Below are 21,268 nucleotides of genomic sequence, written 5' to 3'. Positions count from 1 at the left end.
AAAAAAAGAGTGATGCGATGACAATTCCCTCAGATGAAACTTCAAGCTTAGGAAAGAGTTCAGAATATGACAACTGGGTATATGCCAACAAGTTAAGTTTAAAATAATTGCTACTTTGCAATTCTGCCCAAAGTAAAAAAACAAAAAAAAGAAATTGTGCAAAACTGTCAAATTCCAAAAGGGATCTGGTATAAAGAAAAATGCCCTAAACAGAAACATGGACCAAACACAGCTACCCTGTTAACAGAAGCCTGTGAAACTTGATTTAAGAATTTAGGTTTCACAAACATGTCAGAACATACAAACTGACCACCAAATCAACAAGCATTTGTAATGCAATGGGTCTCACGTTTGCTCGAGTTAGAGCTATTGGCGTTGTAAATTCCTAAATGGACTTTTCTTGCCACATAAACTGAAAATGAAAACTAAAACAGTTGACATAAGCGAGCTGATTCAAAGTGCCATGGCCGCCAAGAGTGCTTTGAGTCGGCTCCTCAACAGTGTTTTCATTGAGTGATGAGCGAGAAGGAGACACACAAAAAGAAAAATAAGTTTGCACATAGTCAAACGTTTCAGCAAAAGTGCAATTATCTAAGTGACAGAGTCGATGGCCAAGGCGGTAACAAAACTGCCACAAGGAGTGACAAACGTAAAGCATTTACCAATGGTAAAGGATTTTTGAAAGGCAAGCCCATGAACGAGTGATAGTGAAGGGTGCTCAATGGGCGTGGTTAAAAGCCCACAGACTACAATAGGTCAGAGCACTCGCACGCTCGACTTAACAAAATGATGCTGTAATTATAATTTTTTTTAAATGAATACTAGTTAGCCACTCACAAACCATGGTGGGCCTTCTTTAAAATGGAAAAGCAAACAGTGATCAGCATTTTCAGTTAAGCAAAATAAGATTAATGCAGGTTAAAATAGTAATGATGATGCATAGAAGACCGAGACAAAGCTGCTTAGGGTGTACTCACATTTTAAGTTTACTAATATATTTCCTTACCTTTCCCGAATCGCCCGACATTTGTTTAGGTGATTTGTACTGTTCTGGTGATTAACCCATTCCTAAGCGAAAGGCGAAAAAGACTGCTTCAGTTTAATTCATTATGTATTATGTAGCAACATTATAATACAAATACATATATTAAAATACACCTCCGTTTGTAATATACTACTCATTGCCATTGTAAAGTGGGAGGGGTCTGGGAGCTACTGGTTGCAGGCAACGGTCTTAGACAGACCGCAACACTCTTTTGCACTTGGATACACTATTGGTGAGCTAGCCAACTACAAATCTCCATTACATAAGATAAAAGAGCACATATACAAAAGCAGGTTCAAATTCACTCAAAAGTTGCATTAGGGTACCAGTACACAGCTAAACTTTTAAAGGCATTGAAACTGTAATGACAGTGTTGGATTAATACTATGATAGCACTCAACTAAAATAAAATGTTAAGCTCCTGAACATCACCTTCAATGTTTATTTCAGGACACTTCTCTTCTGAATGTACTGTGCACAAGAATATATAAAGGTGGTGCGTTTCAGGAAATAAATGAACAAAAAATGTGCAAACAAAACCGTAGCAAGTATATACGGCCATGACGACCCACTTGGTGTATTCCACCTCTGCTCCATTTTTTCCCACATAACATATTAGGTTACACTGCATTCTATGCATTACTTTTGCCTGATTTTTCCCCATAGGGTTATCCCCTCTAGGGGATAACAATATGGTTACATGACCATGCTTTTTACAAATTATATTTTGTTACGGTGCCCTCTAGGGGCCTTTCTGAGCATTACAGTCTAGTGCCAAAAGTGTATTTCTGATAAAGGTTTTATGATAATTGCATAGGTTTTAATAATCTATCCTTATTACAATTATGACCATGATTCAGGCCAACTTAATATCTTTACTACACCATGACTGTTTGAACACTTGATGTGTGAGTGACTTAGTTTATTTCTCCTCTGTGGCAGTCCTTTTTTCAGGGAATTGTGTTATCAAGCCAGCAGCTCTGCACATGGGGTGGTGAAAGTGGTATTCTACTGGAATTAGCATGACAGATTTAAAGTAGGATGCTAAATTGCAACATTCATTTTTTGCTGCAGATAGAGGAAGAATGTAAATGAAAGTGCTTTATTTATATGCAGGGCCATTGGAATTATATGGCAGGAAAAGACAATCGGCAGTGTTGACCAATTTATGTGGCAAGAAAAGTCTGGTTATGAATTTACAATGCCAATAGCTATAACTCAAAGAAATGAAACCTATTGCATTGTAAATGCTAATTATAAATTGCTGTTGGATTTGAGTATCTCGCTTTCTGACTGGGTATGTGCTGTAAATGCTTAACATTGTCCAATGATAAGCCTAATTGCTCGCCTACACTACCACAAACAAGAGGTTGGTCCTGTGCATTTGACAAAGACATAGCACAGATGAAAATTAGTTACTTACCTGTAACTGCAGTTCTCCAGTATTGGTATCTTTCATAGATTCACATGCTTGAATCATCCCCGTCGTCAAGGTGGGAGCCTCACAGTAAATTTAAATACATAAAGCAGTAAGTCAGTAAAAGTAAAACCAGTAGGCCCCAGTAGGCCTCATAGGGTATTTTACAGTCTATCCACTTTGTTTTGTGAAAAGACCCAAACTTCCGTATCAACCAATCATGATTCAGCCAATCCCAAACACTCCCAACAGAGGCTGAATTCCCTCAGATTTTCTACTGGAGTGTGAAGTTTTAATATCTGTATAATAGGGGAGCCTCTGAGGGGAGGTGGGCGGGTCGCATGTGAATCTATGAAAGATACCAATACTGGAGAACTGCAGTTACAGGTAAGTAACTAATTTTCTTCTCCAGTATTGGATCTTTCATAGATTCACATGCTTGAATCAGAATAACGAGCAGTAATGTCTTCTTGATTAGTAAATTACATTGACTGTAATTTTATCGTAATTTTATAAGTGATGTGTAAGGAAATGCCTCCTTGGCATGGTTACCCCCTGACTTTTTGCCTTTGCTGATGCTATGTTTACAATTGAAAGTGTGCTGAGGCCTGCTAACCAGGCCCCAGCACCAGTGTTCTTTCCCTAACCTGTACTTTTGTATCCACAATTGGCAGACCCTGGCATCCAGATAAGTCCCTTGTAACTGGTACTTCTAGTACCAAGGGCCCTGATGCCAGGGAAGGCCTCTAAGGGCTGCAGCATGTAGTATGCCACCCTAGAAACCCCTCACCCAGCACAGACACACTGCTTACCAGCTTGTGTGTGCTGGTGAGAACAAAATGAGTAAGTCGACATGGCACTCCCCTCAGGGTGCCATGCCAGCCTCTCACTGCCTATGCAGTATAGGTAAGACACCCCTCTAGCAGGCCTTACAGCCCTAAGGCAGGGTGCACTATACCATAGGTGAGGGTACCAGTGCATGAGCACTGTGCCCCTACAGTGTCTAAGCAAAACCTTAGACATTGTAAGTGCAGGGTAGCCATAAGAGTATATGGTCTGGGAGTCTGTCAAACACGAACTCCACAGCACCATAATGGCTACACTGAAAACTGAGAAGTTTGGTATCAAACTTCTCAGCACAATAAATGCACACTGATGCCAGTGTACATTTTATTGCAAAATACACCCCAGAGGGCACCTTAGAGGTGCCCCCTGAAACTTCACCGACTGTCTGTGTAGGCTGACTAGTTCCAGCAGCCTGCCACACTAGAGACATGTTGCTGGCCCCATGGGGAGAGTGCCTTTGTCACTCTGAGGCCAGTAACAAAGCCTGCACTGGGTGGAGATGCTAACACCTCCCCCAGGCAGGAGCTGTAACACCTGGCGGTGAGCCTCAAAGGCTCACCCCTTTGTCACAGCACCGCAGGACATTCCAGCTAGTGGAGTTGCCCGCCCCCCTCCGGCCCCGACCCCCACTTTTGGCGGCAAGGCCGGAGAAAATAATGAGAATAACAAGGAGGAGTCACTGGCCAGTCCGGACAGCCCCTAAGGTGTCCTGAGCTGAGGTGACTAACTTTTAGAAATCCTTCATCTTGCAGATGGAGGATTCCCCCAATAGGGTTAGGATTGTGACCCCCTCCCCTTGGGAGGAGGCACAAAGAGAGTGTACCCACCCTCAGGGCTAGTAGCCATTGGCTACTAACCCCCCAGACCTAAACACGCCCTTAAATTTAGTATTTAAGGGCTACCCTGAACCCTATAAAATTAGATTCCTGCAACAACAAGAAGAAGGACTGCCTAGCTGAAAACCCCTGCAGAGGAAGACCAGAAGACAACAACTGCCTTGGCTCCAGAAACTCACCGGCCTGTCTCCTGCCTTCCAAAGAACTCTGCTCCAGCGACGCCTTCCAAAGGGACCAGCGACCTCTGACTCCTCTGAGGACTGCCCTGCTTCGACGACGACAAGAAACTCCCGAGGACAGCGGACCTGCTCCAAAAAGACTGCAACTTTATCCAAAGGAGCAGCTTGAAAGAACCCTGCAATCTCCCCGCAAGAAGCGTGAGACTTGCAACACTGCACCCGGCGACCCCGACTCGGCTGGTGGAGAACCAACACCTCAGGGAGGACCCCCGGACTACTCTACGACTGTGAGTACCAAAACCTGTCCCCCCTGAGCCCCCACAGCGCCGCCTGCAGAGGGAATCCCGAGGCTTACCCTGACCGCGACTCTCTGAAACCTAAGTCCCGACGCCTGGAAAAGACCCTGCACCCGCAGCCCCCAGGACCTGAAGGACCGGACTTTCACTGCAGAAGTGACCCCCAGGAGTCCCTCTCCCTTGCCCAAGTGGAGGTTTCCCCGAGGAAGCCCCCCCTTGCCTGCCTGCAGCGCTGAAGAGATCCCTTGATCTCTCATTGACTTCCATTGCGAACCCGACGCTTGTTCTAACACTGCACCCGGCCGCCCCCGCGCCGCTGAGGGTGAAATTTCTGTGTGGGCTTGTGTCCCCCCCGGTGCCCTACGAAACCCCCCTGGTCTGCCCTCCGAAGACGCGGGTACTTACCTGCTGGCAGACTGGAACCGGGGCACCCCCTTCTCTCCATTGAAGCCTATGCGTTTTGGGCACCACTTTGAACTCTGCACCCGACCGGCCCTGAGCTGCTGGTGTGGTAACTTTGGGGTTGCTCTGAACCCCCAACGGTGGGCTACCTTGGACCAAGAACTGAACCCTGTAAGTGTCTTACTTACCTGGTAAAACTAACAAAAACTTACCTCCCCCAGGAACTGTGAAAATTGCACTGTGTCCACTTTTAAAATAGCTATCTGTGAATAACTTGAAAAGTATACATGCAATTGAAATGATTCAAAGTTCCTAATGTACTTACCTGCAATACCTTTCAAACAAGATATTACATGTTAAATTTGAACCTGTGGTTCTTAAAATAAACTAAGAAAAGATATTTTTCTATACAAAACCTATTGGCTGGATTTGTCTCTGAGTGTGTGTACCTCATTTATTGTCTATGTGTATGTACAACAAATGCTTAACACTACTCCTTGGATACGCCTACTGCTCGACCACACTACCACAAAATAGAGCATTAGTATTATCTCTTTTTACCACTATTTTACCTCTAAGGGGAACCCTTGGACTCTGTGCATGCTATTCCTTACTTTGAAATAGCACATACAGAGCCAACTTCCTACATTGGTGGATCAGCGGTGGGGTACAAGACTTGGCATTTGCTGGACTACTCAGCCAATACCTGATCACACGACAAATTCCAAAATGGTCATTAGAAATTGATTTTTTGCAATTTGAAAAGTTTTCTAAATTCTGTAAAGTCCTGCTAGGGCCTTGTGTTAGTCCCTGTTAGCATTTCTTTTAGAGTTTAAAAGTTTGGTAAAAGTTTGAATTAGAACCTAGAACTAGTTTTAGATTCTTAAAAAAGTATTCCAACTTTTAGAAGCATAATGTCTAGTGCAGAGATGAATGTGGTGGATGGAACTCGACACCACACCTTACCTCCATCTTAAGATGAGGGAGCTAAGGTCACTCTGTAAAATAAAGAAAATAGTAATAGGCCCCAGACCTTCCAAACTACAGCTCCAGGAGCTGTTGGCAGAGTTTGAAAAGGCCAACCCCTCTGAGGATGGCAACACAGAGGATGAAGATAGTGACTTGGAGGAAAATTCCCCCCTACCAGTCCTATTTAGGGAGAACAGGGCCTCTCAAGCCCTGACTCCACAAATAATAGTCAGAGATGCTGGTTCCCTCACAGGAGGGGCCAACAACTCTGAAATCACTGAGGATAACTCCAGTGAAGAGGACATCCAGCTAGCCAGGATGGCCAAAAGATTGGCTTTGGAAAGACAGATCCTAGCCATAGAAAGGGAAAGGCAAGAGATGGGCCTAGGACCCATCAATGGTGGCAGCAACATAAATAGGGTCAGAGATTCTCCTGACATGTTGAAAATCCCTAAAGGGATTGTAACTAAATATGAAGATGGTGAGGACATCACCAAATGGTTCACAGCTTTTGAGAGGGCTTGTGTAACCAGAAAAGTGAACAAATCTCACTGGGGTGCTCTCCTTTGGGAAATGTTCACAGGAAAGTGTAGGGATAGGCTCCTCACACTCTTTGGAAAAGATGCAGAATCTTATGACCTCATGAAGGGTACCCTGATTGAGGGCTTTGGATTCTCCACTGAGGAGTATAGGATTAGATTCAGGGGGGCTCAAAAATCCTCGAGCCAGACCTGGGTTGACTTTGTAGACTACTCAGTAAAAACACTAGATGGTTGGATTCAAGGCAGTGGTGTAAGTAATTATGATGGGCTGTACAATTTATTTGTGAAAGAACACCTGTTAAGTAATTGTTTCAATGACTAACTGCATCAGCATCTGGTGGACCTAGGACCAATTTCTCCCCAAGAATTGGGAAAGAAGGCAGACCATTGGGTCAAGACTAGGGTGTCCAAAACTTCCACAGGGGGTGACCAAAAGAAAGGGGTCACAAAACCTCCCCAGGGGAAAGGTGGTGAGACAGCCAAAAATAAAAATAGTAAAGAGTCTTCTACAGGCCCCCAAAAACCTGCACAGGAGGGTGGGCCCAGAGCCTCTTCACAAAACAATCCTGGGTACAAGGGTAAAACCTTTGATCCCAAAAAGGCCTGGTGTCGTAGCTGTAATCAGCCTGGACACCAAACTGGAGACAAGGCCTGTCCCAAGAAAGGTTCCACTCCAAACTCCAATCCAGGTAACACTGGAATGGCTAGTCTCCAAGTGGGATCAACAGTGTGCCCAGAGCAAATCAGGGTCCACACTGAAGCTACTCTAGTCTCTGAGGGTGGGGTGGATTTAGCCACACTAGCTGCCTGGCCGCCTAACATGCAAAAATACAGGCAGCAGCTCTTTATTAATGGGACAAGTGTAGAGGGCCTGAGGGATACAGGTGCCAGTGTCACCATGGTGACAGAGAAACTGGTTTCCCCTGGCCAATACCTGACTGGAAAAACCTATACAGTCACCAACGCTGACAATCAGACTAAAGCACATCCCATGGCAATGGTAACTTTAGAATGGGGAGGGGTCAATGGCCTGAAACAGGTGGTGGTCTCCTCAAACATCCCAGTAGACTGTCTGCTTGGAAATGACCTGGAGTCCTCAGCATGGGCTGAGGTAGAACTAAAAACCCATGCAGCCATGCTGGGTATCCCTGAACTGGTGTGTGTAAAAACAAGAGCACAATGCAAGGCACAGGGTGAAAAAGTAGAGCTGGAGTCTGGAAGAAAGGCCCAGCCTACCAAGAGAAAAGGAAAGTCAGTTGGGACACCAACTGCAACACAGTCAGAAAAAGAGAACCTCTCTTCTCAGGAAGAAGTTCTGCCCTCTGAGGGAACTGAGCCTTTGGAGCTTGAACCTTATCAGGTTGAGCTCTTAGGCCCAGGGGGACCCTCAAGGGAGGAGCTGTGTAAGGGACAAGAAACCTGTTCCTCTCTTGAAGGCCTTAGGCAGCAAGCTGCTGAAGAGTCCAAGGGCAAGAAAAATGGAACACATAGGGTCTATTGGGAAGATGGACTCCTGTACACTGAGGCCAGAGACCCCAAACCTGGTGCCACTAGGAGAGTGGTAGTGCCTCAGTCGTTCAGAGAGTTTATTCTGACCTTAGCCCATGAAATTCCCCTTGCTGGGCATTTGGGACAAACCAAGACGTGGGAGAGGTTAGTCAGCCACTTCTACTGGCCCAATATGTCCCACAAGGTTAAGGAGTTTTGCCTCTCCTGCCCCACCTGTCAAGCCAGTGGTAAGACAGGTGGGCATCCAAAGGCCCCCCTCATTCCACTTCCAGTGGTGGGGGTCCCCTTTGAAAGAGTGGGTGTGGACATAATTGGTCCACTAGAACCTCCCACAGCCTCAGGAAATATGTATATCCTAGTAGTAGTGGATCATGCTACTAGGTATCCTGAAGCTATTCCCCTTAGGTCAACTACTGCCCCTGCAGTAGCCAAGGCCCTCATTGGTATCTTTACCAGAGTGGGTTTCCCTAAGGAGGGGGTGTCTGACAGAGGTACCAACTTCATGTCAGCATACCTAAAACACATGTGGAATGAGTGTGGGGTGACTTACAAATTCACTACACCATACCATCCACAAACTAATGGCTTAGTTGAGAGATTCAACAAGACATTAAAAGGCATGATCATGGGGCTCCCAGAAAAGCTCAAAAGGAGATGGGATGTCCTCTTGCCATGTCTGCTTTTCGCTTACAGAGAGGTGCCACAGAAGGGAGTAGGATTCTCACCCTTTGAACTTCTGTTTGGTCACCCTGTAAGGGGACCACTTGCTCTTGTTAAAGAAGGCTGGGAGAGACCTCTTCATGAGCCTAAACAGGACATAGTGGACTATGTACTTGGCCTTCGCTCTAGAATGGCAGAGTACATGGAAAAGGCAAGCAAAAACCTTGAGGCCAGCCAACAGCTCCAGAAGTTTTGGTATGACCAAAAGGCTGCAATGGTTGAGTTCCAACCAGGGCAGAAAGTCTGGGTTCTGGAGCCTGTGGCTCCCAGGGCACTTCAGGACAAATGGAGTGGCCCTTACCCAGTGCTAGAAAGGAAGAGTCAGGTCACCTACCTGGTGGACCTGGGCACAAGCAGGAGCCCCAAGAGGGTGATCCATGTGAACCGCCTTAAGCTCTTCCATGACAGGGCTGATGTAAATCTGTTGATGGTAACAGATGAGGATCAGGAGGCAGAGAGTGAACCTCTCCCTGATCTTCTGTCATCAGACCCAAAAGATGGCTCAGTAGATGGAGTGATCTACTCAGACACCCTCTCTGGCCAACAGCAAGCTGATTGTAGGAGAGTCCTACAACAGTTTCCTGAACTCTTCTCCCTAACCCCTGGTCAGACACACCTGTGTACCCATGATGTGGACACAGGAGACAGCATGCCTGTCAAAAACAAAATTTTTAGACAGTCTGACCATGTTAAGGAAAGCATCAAGGTGGAAGTCCACAAGATGCTGGAATTGGGAGTAATTGAGCGCTCTGACAGCCCCTGGGCTAGCCCAGTGGTCTTAGTCCCCAAACCTCACACCAAAGATGGAAAGAAAGAGATGAGGTTTTGTGTGGACTACAGAGGGCTCAATTCTGTCACCAAGACAGACGCCCATCCAATTCCTAGAGCTGATGAGCTCATAGACAAATTAGGTGCTGCCAAATTCTTAAGTACCTTTGACTTGATAGCAGGGTACTGGCAAATAAAAATGGCACCTGGAGCAAGAGAAAACAGCATTCTCCACACCTGATGGGCATTATCAGTTTACTGTTATGCCCTTTGGTCTAAAGAATGCCCCTGCCACCTTCCAAAGGTTGGTGAATCAAGTCCTTGCTGGTTTGGAGTCCTTTAGCACAGCTTATCTTGATGATATTGCTGTCTTTAGCTCCACCTGGCCGGATCACCTGGTCCACCTGAAGAAGGTTTTGAAGGCTCTGCAATCTGCAGGCCTCTCTATCAAGGCATCCAAATGCCAGATAGGGCAGGGAACTGTGGTTTACTTGGGCCACCTTGTAGGTGGAGGCCAAGTTCAGCCACTCCAACCCAAGATCCAGACTATTCTGGACTGGGTAGCTCCAAAAACCCAGACTCAAGTCAGGGCATTCCTTGGCTTGACTGGGTATTACAGGAGGTTTGTGAAGGGATATGGATCCATTGTGACAGCCCTCACTGAACTTACCTCCAAGAAAATGCCCAAGAAAGTGAACTGGACTGTAGAATGCCAACAGGCCTTTGACACCCTGAAACAAGCAATGTGCTCAGCACCAGTTCTAAAAGCTCCAGATTATTCTAAGCAGTTCATTGTGCAGACAGATGCCTCTGAACATGGGATAGGGGCAGTTTTGTCCCAAACAAATGATGATGGCCTTGACCAGCCTGTTGCTTTCATTAGCAGGAGGTTACTCCCCAGGGAGCAGCGTTGGAGTGCCATTGAGAGGGAGGCCTTTGCTGTGGTTTGGTCCCTGAAGAAGCTGAGACCATACCTCTTTGGTACTCACTTCCTAGTTCAAACTGACCACAGACCTCTCAAATGGCTGATGCAAATGAAAGGTGAAAATCCAAAACTGTTGAGGTGGTCCATCTCCCTGCAGGGAATGGACCTTATAGTGGAACACAGACCTGGGACCGCCCATGCCAATGCAGATGGGCTTTCCAGGTTCTTCCACTTAGAAAATGAAGACTCTCTTGGGAAAGGTTAGTCTCATCCTCTTTCGTTTGGGGGGGGGGGGGGGTTGTGTAAGGAAATGCCTCATTGGCATGGTTACCCCCTGACTTTTTGCCTTTGCTGATGCTATGTTTACAATTGAAAGTGTGCTGAGGCCTGCTAACCAGGCCCCAGCACCAGTGTTCTTTCCCTAACCTGTACTTTTGTATCCACAATTGGCAGACCCTGGCATCCAGATAAGTCCCTTGTAACTGGTACTTCTAGTACCAAGGGCCCTGATGCCAGGGAAGGTCTCCAAGGGCTGCAGCATGTAGTATGCCACCCTAGAGACCCCTCACCCAGCACAGACACACTGCTTACCAGCTTGTGTGTGCTGGTGAGAACAAAATGAGTAAGTCGACATGGCACTCCCCTCAGGGTGCCATGCCAGCCTCTCACTGCCTATGCAGTATAGGTAAGACACCCCTCTAGCAGGCCTTACAGCCCTAAGGCAGGGTGCACTATACCATAGGTGAGGGTACCAGTGCATGAGCACTGTGCCCCTACAGTGTCTAAGCAAAACCTTAGACATTGTAAGTGCAGGGTAGCCATAAGAGTATATGGTCTGGGAGTCTGTTTTGCACGAACTCCACAGCACCATAATGGCTACACTGAAAACTGAGAAGTTTGGTATCAAACTTCTCAGCACAATAAATGCACACTGATGCCAGTGTACATTTTATTGCAAAATACACCCCAGAGGGCACCTTAGAGGTGCCCCCTGAAACTTAACCGACTGTCTGTGTAGGCTGACTAGTTCCAGCAGCCTGCCACACTAGAGACATGTTGCTGGCCCCATGGGGAGAGTGCCTTTGTCACTCTGAGGCCAGTAACAAAGCCTGCACTGAGTGGAGATGCTAACACCTCCCCCAGGCAGGAGCTGTAACACCTGGCGGTGAGCCTCAAAGGCTCACCCCTTTGTCACAGCACCGCAGGACAGTCCAGCTAGTGGAGTTGCCCGCCCCCTCCGGCCCCGGCCCCCACTTTTGGCGGCAAGGCCGGAGAAAATAATGAGAATAACAAGGAGGAGTCACTGGCCAGTCTGGACAGCCCCTAAGGTGTCCTGAGCTGAGGTGACTAACTTTTAGAAATCCTCCATCTTGCAGATGGAGGATTCCCCCAATAGGGTTAGGATTGTGACCCCCTCCCCTTGGGAGGAGGCACAAAGAGGGTGTACCCACCCTCAGGGCTAGTAGCCATTGGCTACTAACCCCCCAGACCTAAACACGCCCTTAAATTTAGTATTTAAGGGCTTCCCTGAACCTAAGATTTTAGATTCCTGCAACAACAAGAAGGAGGACTGCCTAGCTGAAAACCCCTGCAGAGGAAGACCAGAAGACAACAACTGCCTTGGCTCCAGAAACTCACCGGCCTGTCTCCTGCCTTCCAAAGAACTCTGCTCCAGCGACGCCTTCCAAAGGGACCAGCGACCTCTGAATCCTCTGAGGACTGCCCTGCTTCGACGACAAGAAACTCCCGGAGGACAGCGGACCTGCTCCAAAAAGACTGCAACTTTATCCAAAGGAGCAGCTTTAAAGAACCCTGCAATCTCCCCGCAAGAAGCGTGAGACTTGCAACACTGCACCCGGCGACCCCGACTCGGCTGGTGGAGAACCAACACCTCAGGGAGGACCCCCGGACTACTCTACGACTGTGAGTACCAAAACCTGTCCCCCCCCTGAGCCCCCACAGCGCCGCCTGCAGAGGGAATCCCGAGGCTTCCCCTGACCGCGACTCTCTGAAACCTAAGTCCCGACGCCTGGAAAAGACCCTGCACCCGCAGCCCCCAGGACCTGAAGGACCGGACTTTCACTGCAGAAGTGACCCCCAGGAGTCCCTCTCCCTTGCCCAAGTGGAGGTTTCCCCGAGGAAGCCCCCCTTGCCTGCCTGCAGCGCTGAAGAGATCCCTTGATCTCTCATTGACTTCCATTGCGAACCCGACACTTGTTCTAACACTGCACCCGGCCGCCCCCGCGCCGCTGAGGGTGAAATTTCTGTGTGGGCTTGTGTCCCCCCCGGTGCCCTACGAAACCCCCCTGGTCTGCCCTCCGAAGACGCGGGTACTTACTTGCTGGCAGACTGGAACCGGGGCACCCCCTTCTCTCCATTGCAGCCTATGCGTTTTGGGCACCACTTTGAACTCTGCACCTGACCGGCCCTGAGCTGCTGGTGTGGTAACTTTGGGGTTGCTCCGAACCCCCAACGGTGGGCTACCTTGGACCAAGAACTGAACCCTGTAAGTGTCTTACTTACCTGGTAAAACTAACAAAAACTTACCTCCCCCAGGAACTGTGAAAATTGCACTAAGTGTCCACTTTTAAAATAGCTATCTGTGAATAACTTGAAAAGTATACATGCAATTGAAATGATTCAAAGTTCCTAATGTACTTACCTGCAATACCTCTCAAACAAGATATTACATGTTAAATTTGAACCTGTGGTTCTTAAAATAAACTAAGAAAATATATTTTTCTATACAAAACCTATTGGCTGGATTTGTCTGAGTGTGTGTACCTCATTTATTGTCTATGTGTATGTACAACAAATGCTTAACACTACTCCTTGGATAAGCCTACTGCTCGACCACACTACCACAAAATAGAGCATTAGTATTATCTCTTTTTACCACTATTTTACCTCTAAGGGGAACCCTTGGACTCTGTGCATGCTATTCCTTACTTTGAAATAGCACATACAGAGCCAACTTCCTACATGATGTGACTCACATTAGTTCAGATTTATACATCCACGTAAATATCTATATATATATATATATAAACACATATGGAAAATGTCACTTACCCAGTGTACATCTGTTCGTGGCATTAGTTGCTGCAGATTCACATGCTGTGCACATCCCGCCATCTGGTGTTGGGCTCGGAGTTACAAGTTGTTTTTCTTCGAAGAAGTCTTTTCGAGTCACGAGACTGAGGGACTCCTCCCATTTCGACTCCATTGCGCATGGGCGTCGACTCCATCTTAGATTGTTTTCCCCGCAGAGGGTGAGGTAGGAGTTGAGTATGCTAGTAATAGTCCCCATGCAATGGAGTGAATGCGTATGTACATAATGAAGTTTCAAGTAATATATTTACAAATGTACAAATGTTTAAGATCTACTTCTAAATGGCCACAGGCTCCCGGGGAGGCGGGTGGGCGCATGTGAATCTGCAGCGACTAATGCCACGGACAGATGTACACTGGGTAAGTGACATTTTCCGTTCGATGGCATGTGTAGCTGCAGATACACATGCTGTGCATAGACTAATAAGCAGTTATCTCCCCAAAAAGCGGTGGTTCAGCCTGTAGGATTTGAAGTAGTTTGAAATAATGTTCTTAGTACAGCTTGACCTACTGTTGCCTGTTGTGCAGTTAACACATCTACACAGTAGTGCTTGGTAAATGTATGAGGCGTAGACCATGTTGCTGCCTTACATATTTTGTTCATTGGAATATTTCCCAGAAAGGCCAAGGTAGCACCTTTCTTTCTGGTTGAGTGTGCCTTTGGTGTAATAGGCAGTTCTCTTTTAGCTTTAAGATCGTATGTTTGAATGCACTTAACTATCCATCTAGCAATGCCTTGTTTTGAAATAGGATTTCCTGTATGAGGTTTTTGAAAGGCGATAAATAGTTGTTTTGTCTTTCGAATTAGTTTTGTTCTGTCAATGTAGTACATTAGTGCTCTTTTGATGTCTAATGTATGTAGTGCTCTTTCAGCTACAGAATCTGGCTGTGGGAAGAACACTGGTAATTCTACCGTTTGATTCAAGTGGAACGGTGAGATTACTTTTGGTAAAAATTTAGGATTGGTCCGTAGAACAACTTTATTTTTGTGTATTTGAATAAATGGTTCTTGAATGGTAAATGCTTGAATCTCACTCACTCTTCTTAGAGATGTGATGGCAATTAAAAATGCAACTTTCCACGTTAAGTATTGCATTTCACAAGAGTGCATGGGCTCAAAAGGTGGACCCATGAGTCGCAAAAAGAGAATACTAATGCTCTATTTTGTGGTAGTGTGGTCGAGCAGTAGGCTTATCCAAGGAGTAGTGTTAAGCATTTGTTGTACATACACACAGGCAATAAATGAGGAACACACACTCAGAGACAATTCCAGGCCAATATGTTTTGTTATAGAAAAATATATTTTCTTAGTTTATTTTAAAGAACCACAGGTTCAAATTCTACATGTAATATCTTATTTGAAAGGTATTGCAGGTAAGTACTTTAGGAACTTTGAATAATTACAGTAGCATATATACTTTTCACATAAAACACAAATAGCTGTTTTAAAAGTGGACACAGTGCAATTTTCACAGTTCCTGGGGGAGGTAAAGTATTGTTAGTGTTTGCAGGTAAGTAACCCACCTACAGGGTTCAGATTTGGGTCCAAAGTAGCCCACCGTTGGGGGTTCAGAGCAACCCCAAAGTCACCACACCAGCAGCTCAGGGCCGGTCAGGTGCAGAGTTCAAAGTGGTGCCCAAAACGCATAGGCTTCAATGGAGAGAAGGGGGTGCCCCGGTTCCAGTCTGCCAGCAGGTAAGTACCCGCGTCTTCGGAGGGCAGACCAGGGGGGTTTTGTTAGGGCACCGGGGGGGGGGGGGGGGGGGGGGGGGGGGGACACAAGTCCACACAGAAAGTACACCCTCAGCAGCGCGGGGGGCGGCCGGGTGCAGTGTGCAAACAAGCGTCGGGTTTCCAATGTAAATCAATGGGAGACCAAGGGGTCTCTTCAGCGATTCAGGCAGGCAAGGGGGGGGGGGGGGGCTCCTCGGGGTAGCCACCACCTGGGCAAGGGAGAGGGCCTCTGGGGGTCACTCCTGCACTGAAGTTCCGATCCTTCAGGTGCTGGGGGCTGCAGGGTCTTTTCAGCCGTCGGGATTTTAGAGTCAGCTAGTCGCGGGTCAGGGGGGAGCCTGGGGATTCCCGCTGCAGGCGTCGCTGTGGGGACTCAGGGGGGACAACTTTGGTTACTCACAGTCTCGGAGTCGCCAGAGGGTCCTCCCTGAGGTGTTGGTTCTCCACCAGTCGAGTCGGGGTCGCCGGGTGCAGTGTTGCAAGTCTCACGCTTCTTGCGGGGATTGCAGGGGTCTTTAAATCTGCTCCTCTGAAACAAAGTTGCAGTCTTTTTGGAACAGGGCCGCTGTCCTCGGAGTTTCTTGTTCCTCTTGAAGCAGGGCAGTCCTCTGAGGATTCAGAGGTTGCTGGTCCTGGAGAAAGCTTCGCTGGAGCAGGTTTCTTTAGAAGGCAGGAGACAGGCCGGTAGGACTAGGGGCCAAAGCAGTTGGTGTCTTCTTTCTTCTTCTGCAGGGGTTTTCAGCTCAGCAGTCTTCTTCTTCGGTAAGTTGCAGGAATCTAAATTCTTAGGTTCAGGGGAGCCCTTAAATACTAAATTTAAGGGCGTGTTTAGGTCTGGGGGGTTAGTAGCCAATGGCTACTAGCCCTGAGGGTGAGTACACCCTCTTTGTGCCTCCTCCCAAGGGGAGGGGGTCACATTCCTATCCCTATTGGGGGAATCCTCCATCTGCAAGATGGAGGATTTCTAAAAGTTAGAGTCACCTCAGCTCAGGACACCTTAGGGGCCGTCCTGACTGGCCGGTGACTCCTTGTTATTCTCATTATCTCCTCCGGCCTTGCCGCCAAAAGTGGGGCCGTGACCGGAGGGGGCGGGCAACTCCACTAGCTGGAGCGCCATGTGGTGCTGGAACAAAGGGGGTAAGCCTTTGAGGCTCACCGCCAGGTGTTACAGCTCCTGCCTGGGGAGGTGATAGCATCTCCACCCAGTGCAGGCTTTGTTACAGGCCACAGAGTGACAAAGGCACTCTCCCCATGTGGCCAGCAACATGTCTCGAGTGTGGCAGGCTGCTAGAACCAGTCAGCCTACACGGGTAGTTGGATTAGGTTTCAGGGGGCACCTCTAAGGTGCCCTCTGGGGTGTATTTTACAATAAAGTGTACACTGGCATCAGTGTGCATTTATTGTGCTGAGAAGTTTGCTACCAAACTTCCCAGTTTTCAGTGTAGCCATTATGGTGCTGTGGAGTCCGTGTTTGACAGACTCCCAGACCATATACTCTTATGGCTACCCTGCACTTACAATGTCTAAGGTTTGGCTTAGACACTGTAGGGGCACAGTGCTCATGCACTGGTGCCCTCACCTATGGTATAGTGCACCCTGCCTTAGGGCTGTAAGGCCTACTAGAGGGGTGACTTATCTATACTGCATAGGCAGTGTGAGGTTGGCATGGCACCCTGAGGGGAGTGCCATGTCGACTTACTCGTTTTGTTCTCACCAGCACACACAAGCTGGCAAGCAGTGTGTCTGTGCTGAGTGAGGGGTCCCTAGGCTGGCATAAGATATGCTGCAGCCCTTAGAGACCTTCCCTGGCATCAGGGCCCTTGGTACCAGGGGTACCAGTTACAAGGGACTTACCTGGATGCCAGGGTGTGCCAATTGTGGAATCAAAAGTACAGGTTAGGGAAAGAACACTGGTGCTGGGGCCTGGTTAGCAGGCCTCAGCACACTTTCAATTCAAAACATAGCATCAGCAAAGGCAAAAAGTCAGGGGGTAACCATGCCAAGGAGGCATTTCCTTACAGGTTCCATGAAGGAACTGGTGGTGTTCTTGGTGGTATAATTCTCTTTAGGCCTTCCATAAACGCTTCTATGACTGGTATCCTAAATAATGAAGTTGAGTGCGTAATTTGCAGGTAAGCTGAAATTGGCGTAAGATGTATTTTAATGGAAGAGAAAGCTAGTTTAGATTTCTGCAAATGTAGTAAGTATCCTACTATCTCTTTTGCAGATGCGTGTAAAGGTTGAATTTGATTAATATGGCAGTAATAAACAAATCTTTTCCACTTATTCGCATAGCAGTGTCTAGTGGTAGGTTTCCTAGCTTGTCTTATGACCTCCATACATTCTTGTGTGAGGTCTAAGTGTCCGAATTCTAGGATTTCAGGAGCCAAATTGCTAGATTCAGCGATGCTGGATTTGGATGTCTGATCTGTTGTTTGTGTTGTGTTAACAGATCTGGTCTGTTTGGTAGTTTGACAGGAGGTACTACTGAGAGGTCTAGTAGTGTTGTGTACCAAGGTTGTCTTGCCCATGTCGGTGCTATTAGTATGAGTTTGTTTTTACTCAATTTGTTTACTAGATATGGAAGGAGTGGGAGAGGGGGAAAAGCGTAAGCAAATATCCCTGACGAGCTCATCCATAGCGCATTGCCCTGAGACTGATCTTGTGGGTACCTGGATGCGAAGTTTTGGCATTTTGAGTTTTCTTTTGTTGCAAATAGATCTATTTGTGGTGTTCCCCACATTTGGAAGTAAGTGTTTAGTGTTTGGGGGTGAATCTCCCATTCGTGGATCTGTTGGTGATCCCGAGAGAGATTGTCTGCTAACTGGTCCTGAATTCCTGGAATAAATTGTGCTATTAGGCGAATGTGGTTGTGAATCGCCCAATGCCATATTTTCTGTGATAGGAGACACAACTGTGTGCCTCCCTGTTTGTTTAGGTAATACATTGTTGTCATGTTGTCCGTTTTGACAAGAATGTGTTTGTGTCTTATTATGGGTTGAAATGCTTTGAGCGCTAGAAATACCGCTAACAGTTCTAAGTGATTTATGTGAAACTGTTTTTGCTGTATGTCCCATTGTCCTTGGATGCTGTGTTGATTGAGGTGTGCTCCCCACCCTATCATGGAAGCATCTGTTATTACGTATTGTGGCACTGGGTCTTGGAAAGGCCGCCCTTGGTTTAAATTTATACTGGTCCACCATTGAAGCGAGATGTATGTTTGGCGGTCTATCAACACCAGATCTAGAAGCTGACCCTGTGCTTGTGACCATTGTGATGCTAGGCACTGTTGTAAGGGTCGCATGTGCAACCTTGCGTTTGGGACAATGGCTATGCATGAAGACATCATGCCTAGTAGTTTCATCACCAGTTTGACTTGTATCTTTTGATTTGGATACATGGTCTGTATCACATTGTGAAATGTGTGAACTCTTTGCGGACTTGGAGTGGCAATCCCTTTTGCTGTGTTGATTGTTGCTCCTAAGTATTGCTGTGTTTGACACGGCAGAAGGTGTGACTGTGTAATTGATTGAGAAACCTAGTTTGTGGAGGATTTCTATGACATATTTTGTGTGTTGTGAACACCGACTTAGCGTGTTGGTTTTGATTAACCAATCGTCTAGGTATGGGAACACATGTATTTGCTGCCTTCTGATATGTGCAGCTACTACTGCTAGGCATTTTGTAAAAACTCTTGGTGCAGTTGTTATTCCGAATGGCAACACTTTGAATTGGTAATGTATCCCTTGGAATACAAACCTTAGGTACTTTCTGTGTGAACAATGTATTGGTATATGGAAATATGCATCCTTTATGTCTCGTGTTGTCATGTAGTCTTGTTGTTTGAGCAGTGGGATTACGTCTTGTAATGTAACCATGTGAAAGTGATCTGATTTGATGTAGGTATTTAATGTTCTGAGATCTAGTATAGGTCTCAGACTCTTGTCTTTTTTGGGTATCAGAAAGTACAGGGAGTAAACTCCTGTGTTTATTTGTTGTTTTGGTACTAACTCTATTGCTTCTTTTTGAAGCAATGCCTGAACTTCTAGTCCTAGAAGATCTATATGTTGTTTGTGACATATTGTGTGTTTTCGGTGGCATGTTTGGAGGGAATTTGAGAAATTCTATGCAATAACCATGCTGGATAATTGCTAAGACCCAAGTGTCTGTTGTTATTTCCTCCCAATGTTTGTAAAACTTGGTTAGTCTCCCCCCCACAGGTGTTATGTGTTGGGGATTTGTGACCTTGAAGTCACTGCTGGTTTGGAGGAGTTTTGGGACTTTGGAACTTTCCTCTATTCCTTTGAAATTGTCCCCCTCTATATTGTCCCCGAAAACCTCCCCGCTGATACTGGCTCTGGTAAGTGGGCTTTGTTTGTGAGGTTGTGGCTTCTGTGGTTTGCCCTCGAAACCCCCCTCGAAATTGTGTCTTTCGAAATGTGCCTCTGCTCTGTGGGGAGTAGAGTGCGCCCATGGCTTTGGCCGTGTCAGTGTCTTTCTTAAGTTTTTCGATCGCAGTGTCCACCTCTGGCCCAAACAACTGCTGTCCGTTGAATGGCATATTCAGCACAGCTTGCTGTATCTCTGGTTTAAATCCTGATGTACGCAGCCATGCATGTCTCATTATTGTTACAGCTGTGTTGACAGTTCTAGCAGCTGTGTCTGCAGCATCCATTGCTGACCGTATCTGATTATTGGAGATACCCTGTCCTTCTTCTACTACTTGCTGCGCTCTTTTTTGGAACTCCTTGGGTAAATGTTCAATAAGGTGTTGCATCTCATCCCAATGGGCCCTATCTTATCTGGCTAGCAAAGCTTGCGAATTTGCAATACGCCACTGGTTTGCTGCCTGTGCCGCCACCCTTTTGCCTGCAGCATCGAATTTTCGACTTTCTTTATCTGGAGGTGGTGCATCTCCTGAAGTATGAGAGTTGGCTCTTTTGCGCGCTGCTCCCACTACAACAGAGTCTGGTGTTAGCTGTTGTGTAATGTACACTGGGTCTGTTGGTGGCGGTTTATATTTTTTATCTACTCTTGGAGTAATGGCTCTCCCTTTAACAGGCTCCTCAAACACTTGTTTGGAGTGTTTTAGCATTCCGGGTAGCATAGGAAGACTCTGATATTGGCTGTGGGGGCACGACAGTGTATTAAAAAGAAAGTCATCTTCAATGGGCTCTGAATGAAGGCTGACATTATGAAATGCAGCTGCTCTTGACACCACCTGTGCGTAGCTTGTACTATCCTCTGGTGGCGATGGTTTAGCTGGATAGCATTCTGGACTATTATCTGACACTGGTGCGTCATAAAGGTCCCATGCGTCAGGGTCATCTTGACTTATTCCTGTATGAGTTGGGGACTGCATCATTGGTGGAGTGGCTACTGGTGATGGTTGCGGAGAGTGATGTGGGGATGGTGGCGGTGTTACTTGTTTAGCCACCTTTGCGTGTGGCTGTTTGTCTTTGTCTTGGAAGGCAAGCTTGCGTTTCATTTTGACTGGAGGAAGAGTGCTGATCTTCCCTGTATCTTTTTGAATAAAGAGCCGTCTTTGTGTGTGATCTGGCTCTATTGCCTGTAATTCCTGTCCAAATCAATGTGTCTTCATTTGTGTGGACAGTCCTTGTTCCTCAGTGTAGGAACTTGTTTTCGGTTCCGAGGCCGGATATTTCGGTACCGAAACCTTTTCGGCTGCTTTTTTCGGCTCCGACGAAACCTTTTTTACTTTCGGCGTCGTGCTCTCTCGATGCCGACCCGTTTCGGTGCCGGTGGCTCGGTGCCGAATCTTCTCTGAGCCACTATCTCGGGCCCAAGATTGCTGTGTGTCGGTATCTCGACCGGAGTCGGATGACTTCGACACCAGCTCGCCCTTTTTCAGTGCCGATGAACGGTCACCTACTTTTCAGGTTAAGCCATGGCCTGTTGGCGGTGGCGTCCCCTGGGCTTTTGCGCTTTTCTCAGGAGTTCTTGGTTT

At 46.9% G+C, this 21,268-nt stretch overlaps 1 protein-coding gene across 4 annotated transcripts in view; it reads right to left on the bottom strand.

Annotated features, from left to right (window-relative positions):
* Positions 1-21,268, bottom strand: part of LOC138250501 (uncharacterized) — a 328,067-nt gene that overhangs the window by 251,972 nt on the left and 54,827 nt on the right. For all 4 annotated transcript variants that reach the window (XM_069205460.1, XM_069205468.1, XM_069205442.1 and 1 more), the window contains exon 3: positions 1,007-1,068. In XM_069205460.1, coding sequence (XP_069061561.1) covers positions 1,007-1,068 — 62 coding nt within the window. The remainder of the gene's footprint in view (positions 1-1,006; positions 1,069-21,268) is intronic.

The sequence above is a fragment of the Pleurodeles waltl genome, chromosome 1_2 (assembly GCF_031143425.1).
Source record: "Pleurodeles waltl isolate 20211129_DDA chromosome 1_2, aPleWal1.hap1.20221129, whole genome shotgun sequence".
NCBI lineage: Eukaryota > Metazoa > Chordata > Amphibia > Caudata > Salamandridae > Pleurodeles > Pleurodeles waltl.
The sequence above is the reverse complement of the archived record's forward strand: the minus strand, read 5'-3'. Positions and strand labels throughout refer to the sequence as shown.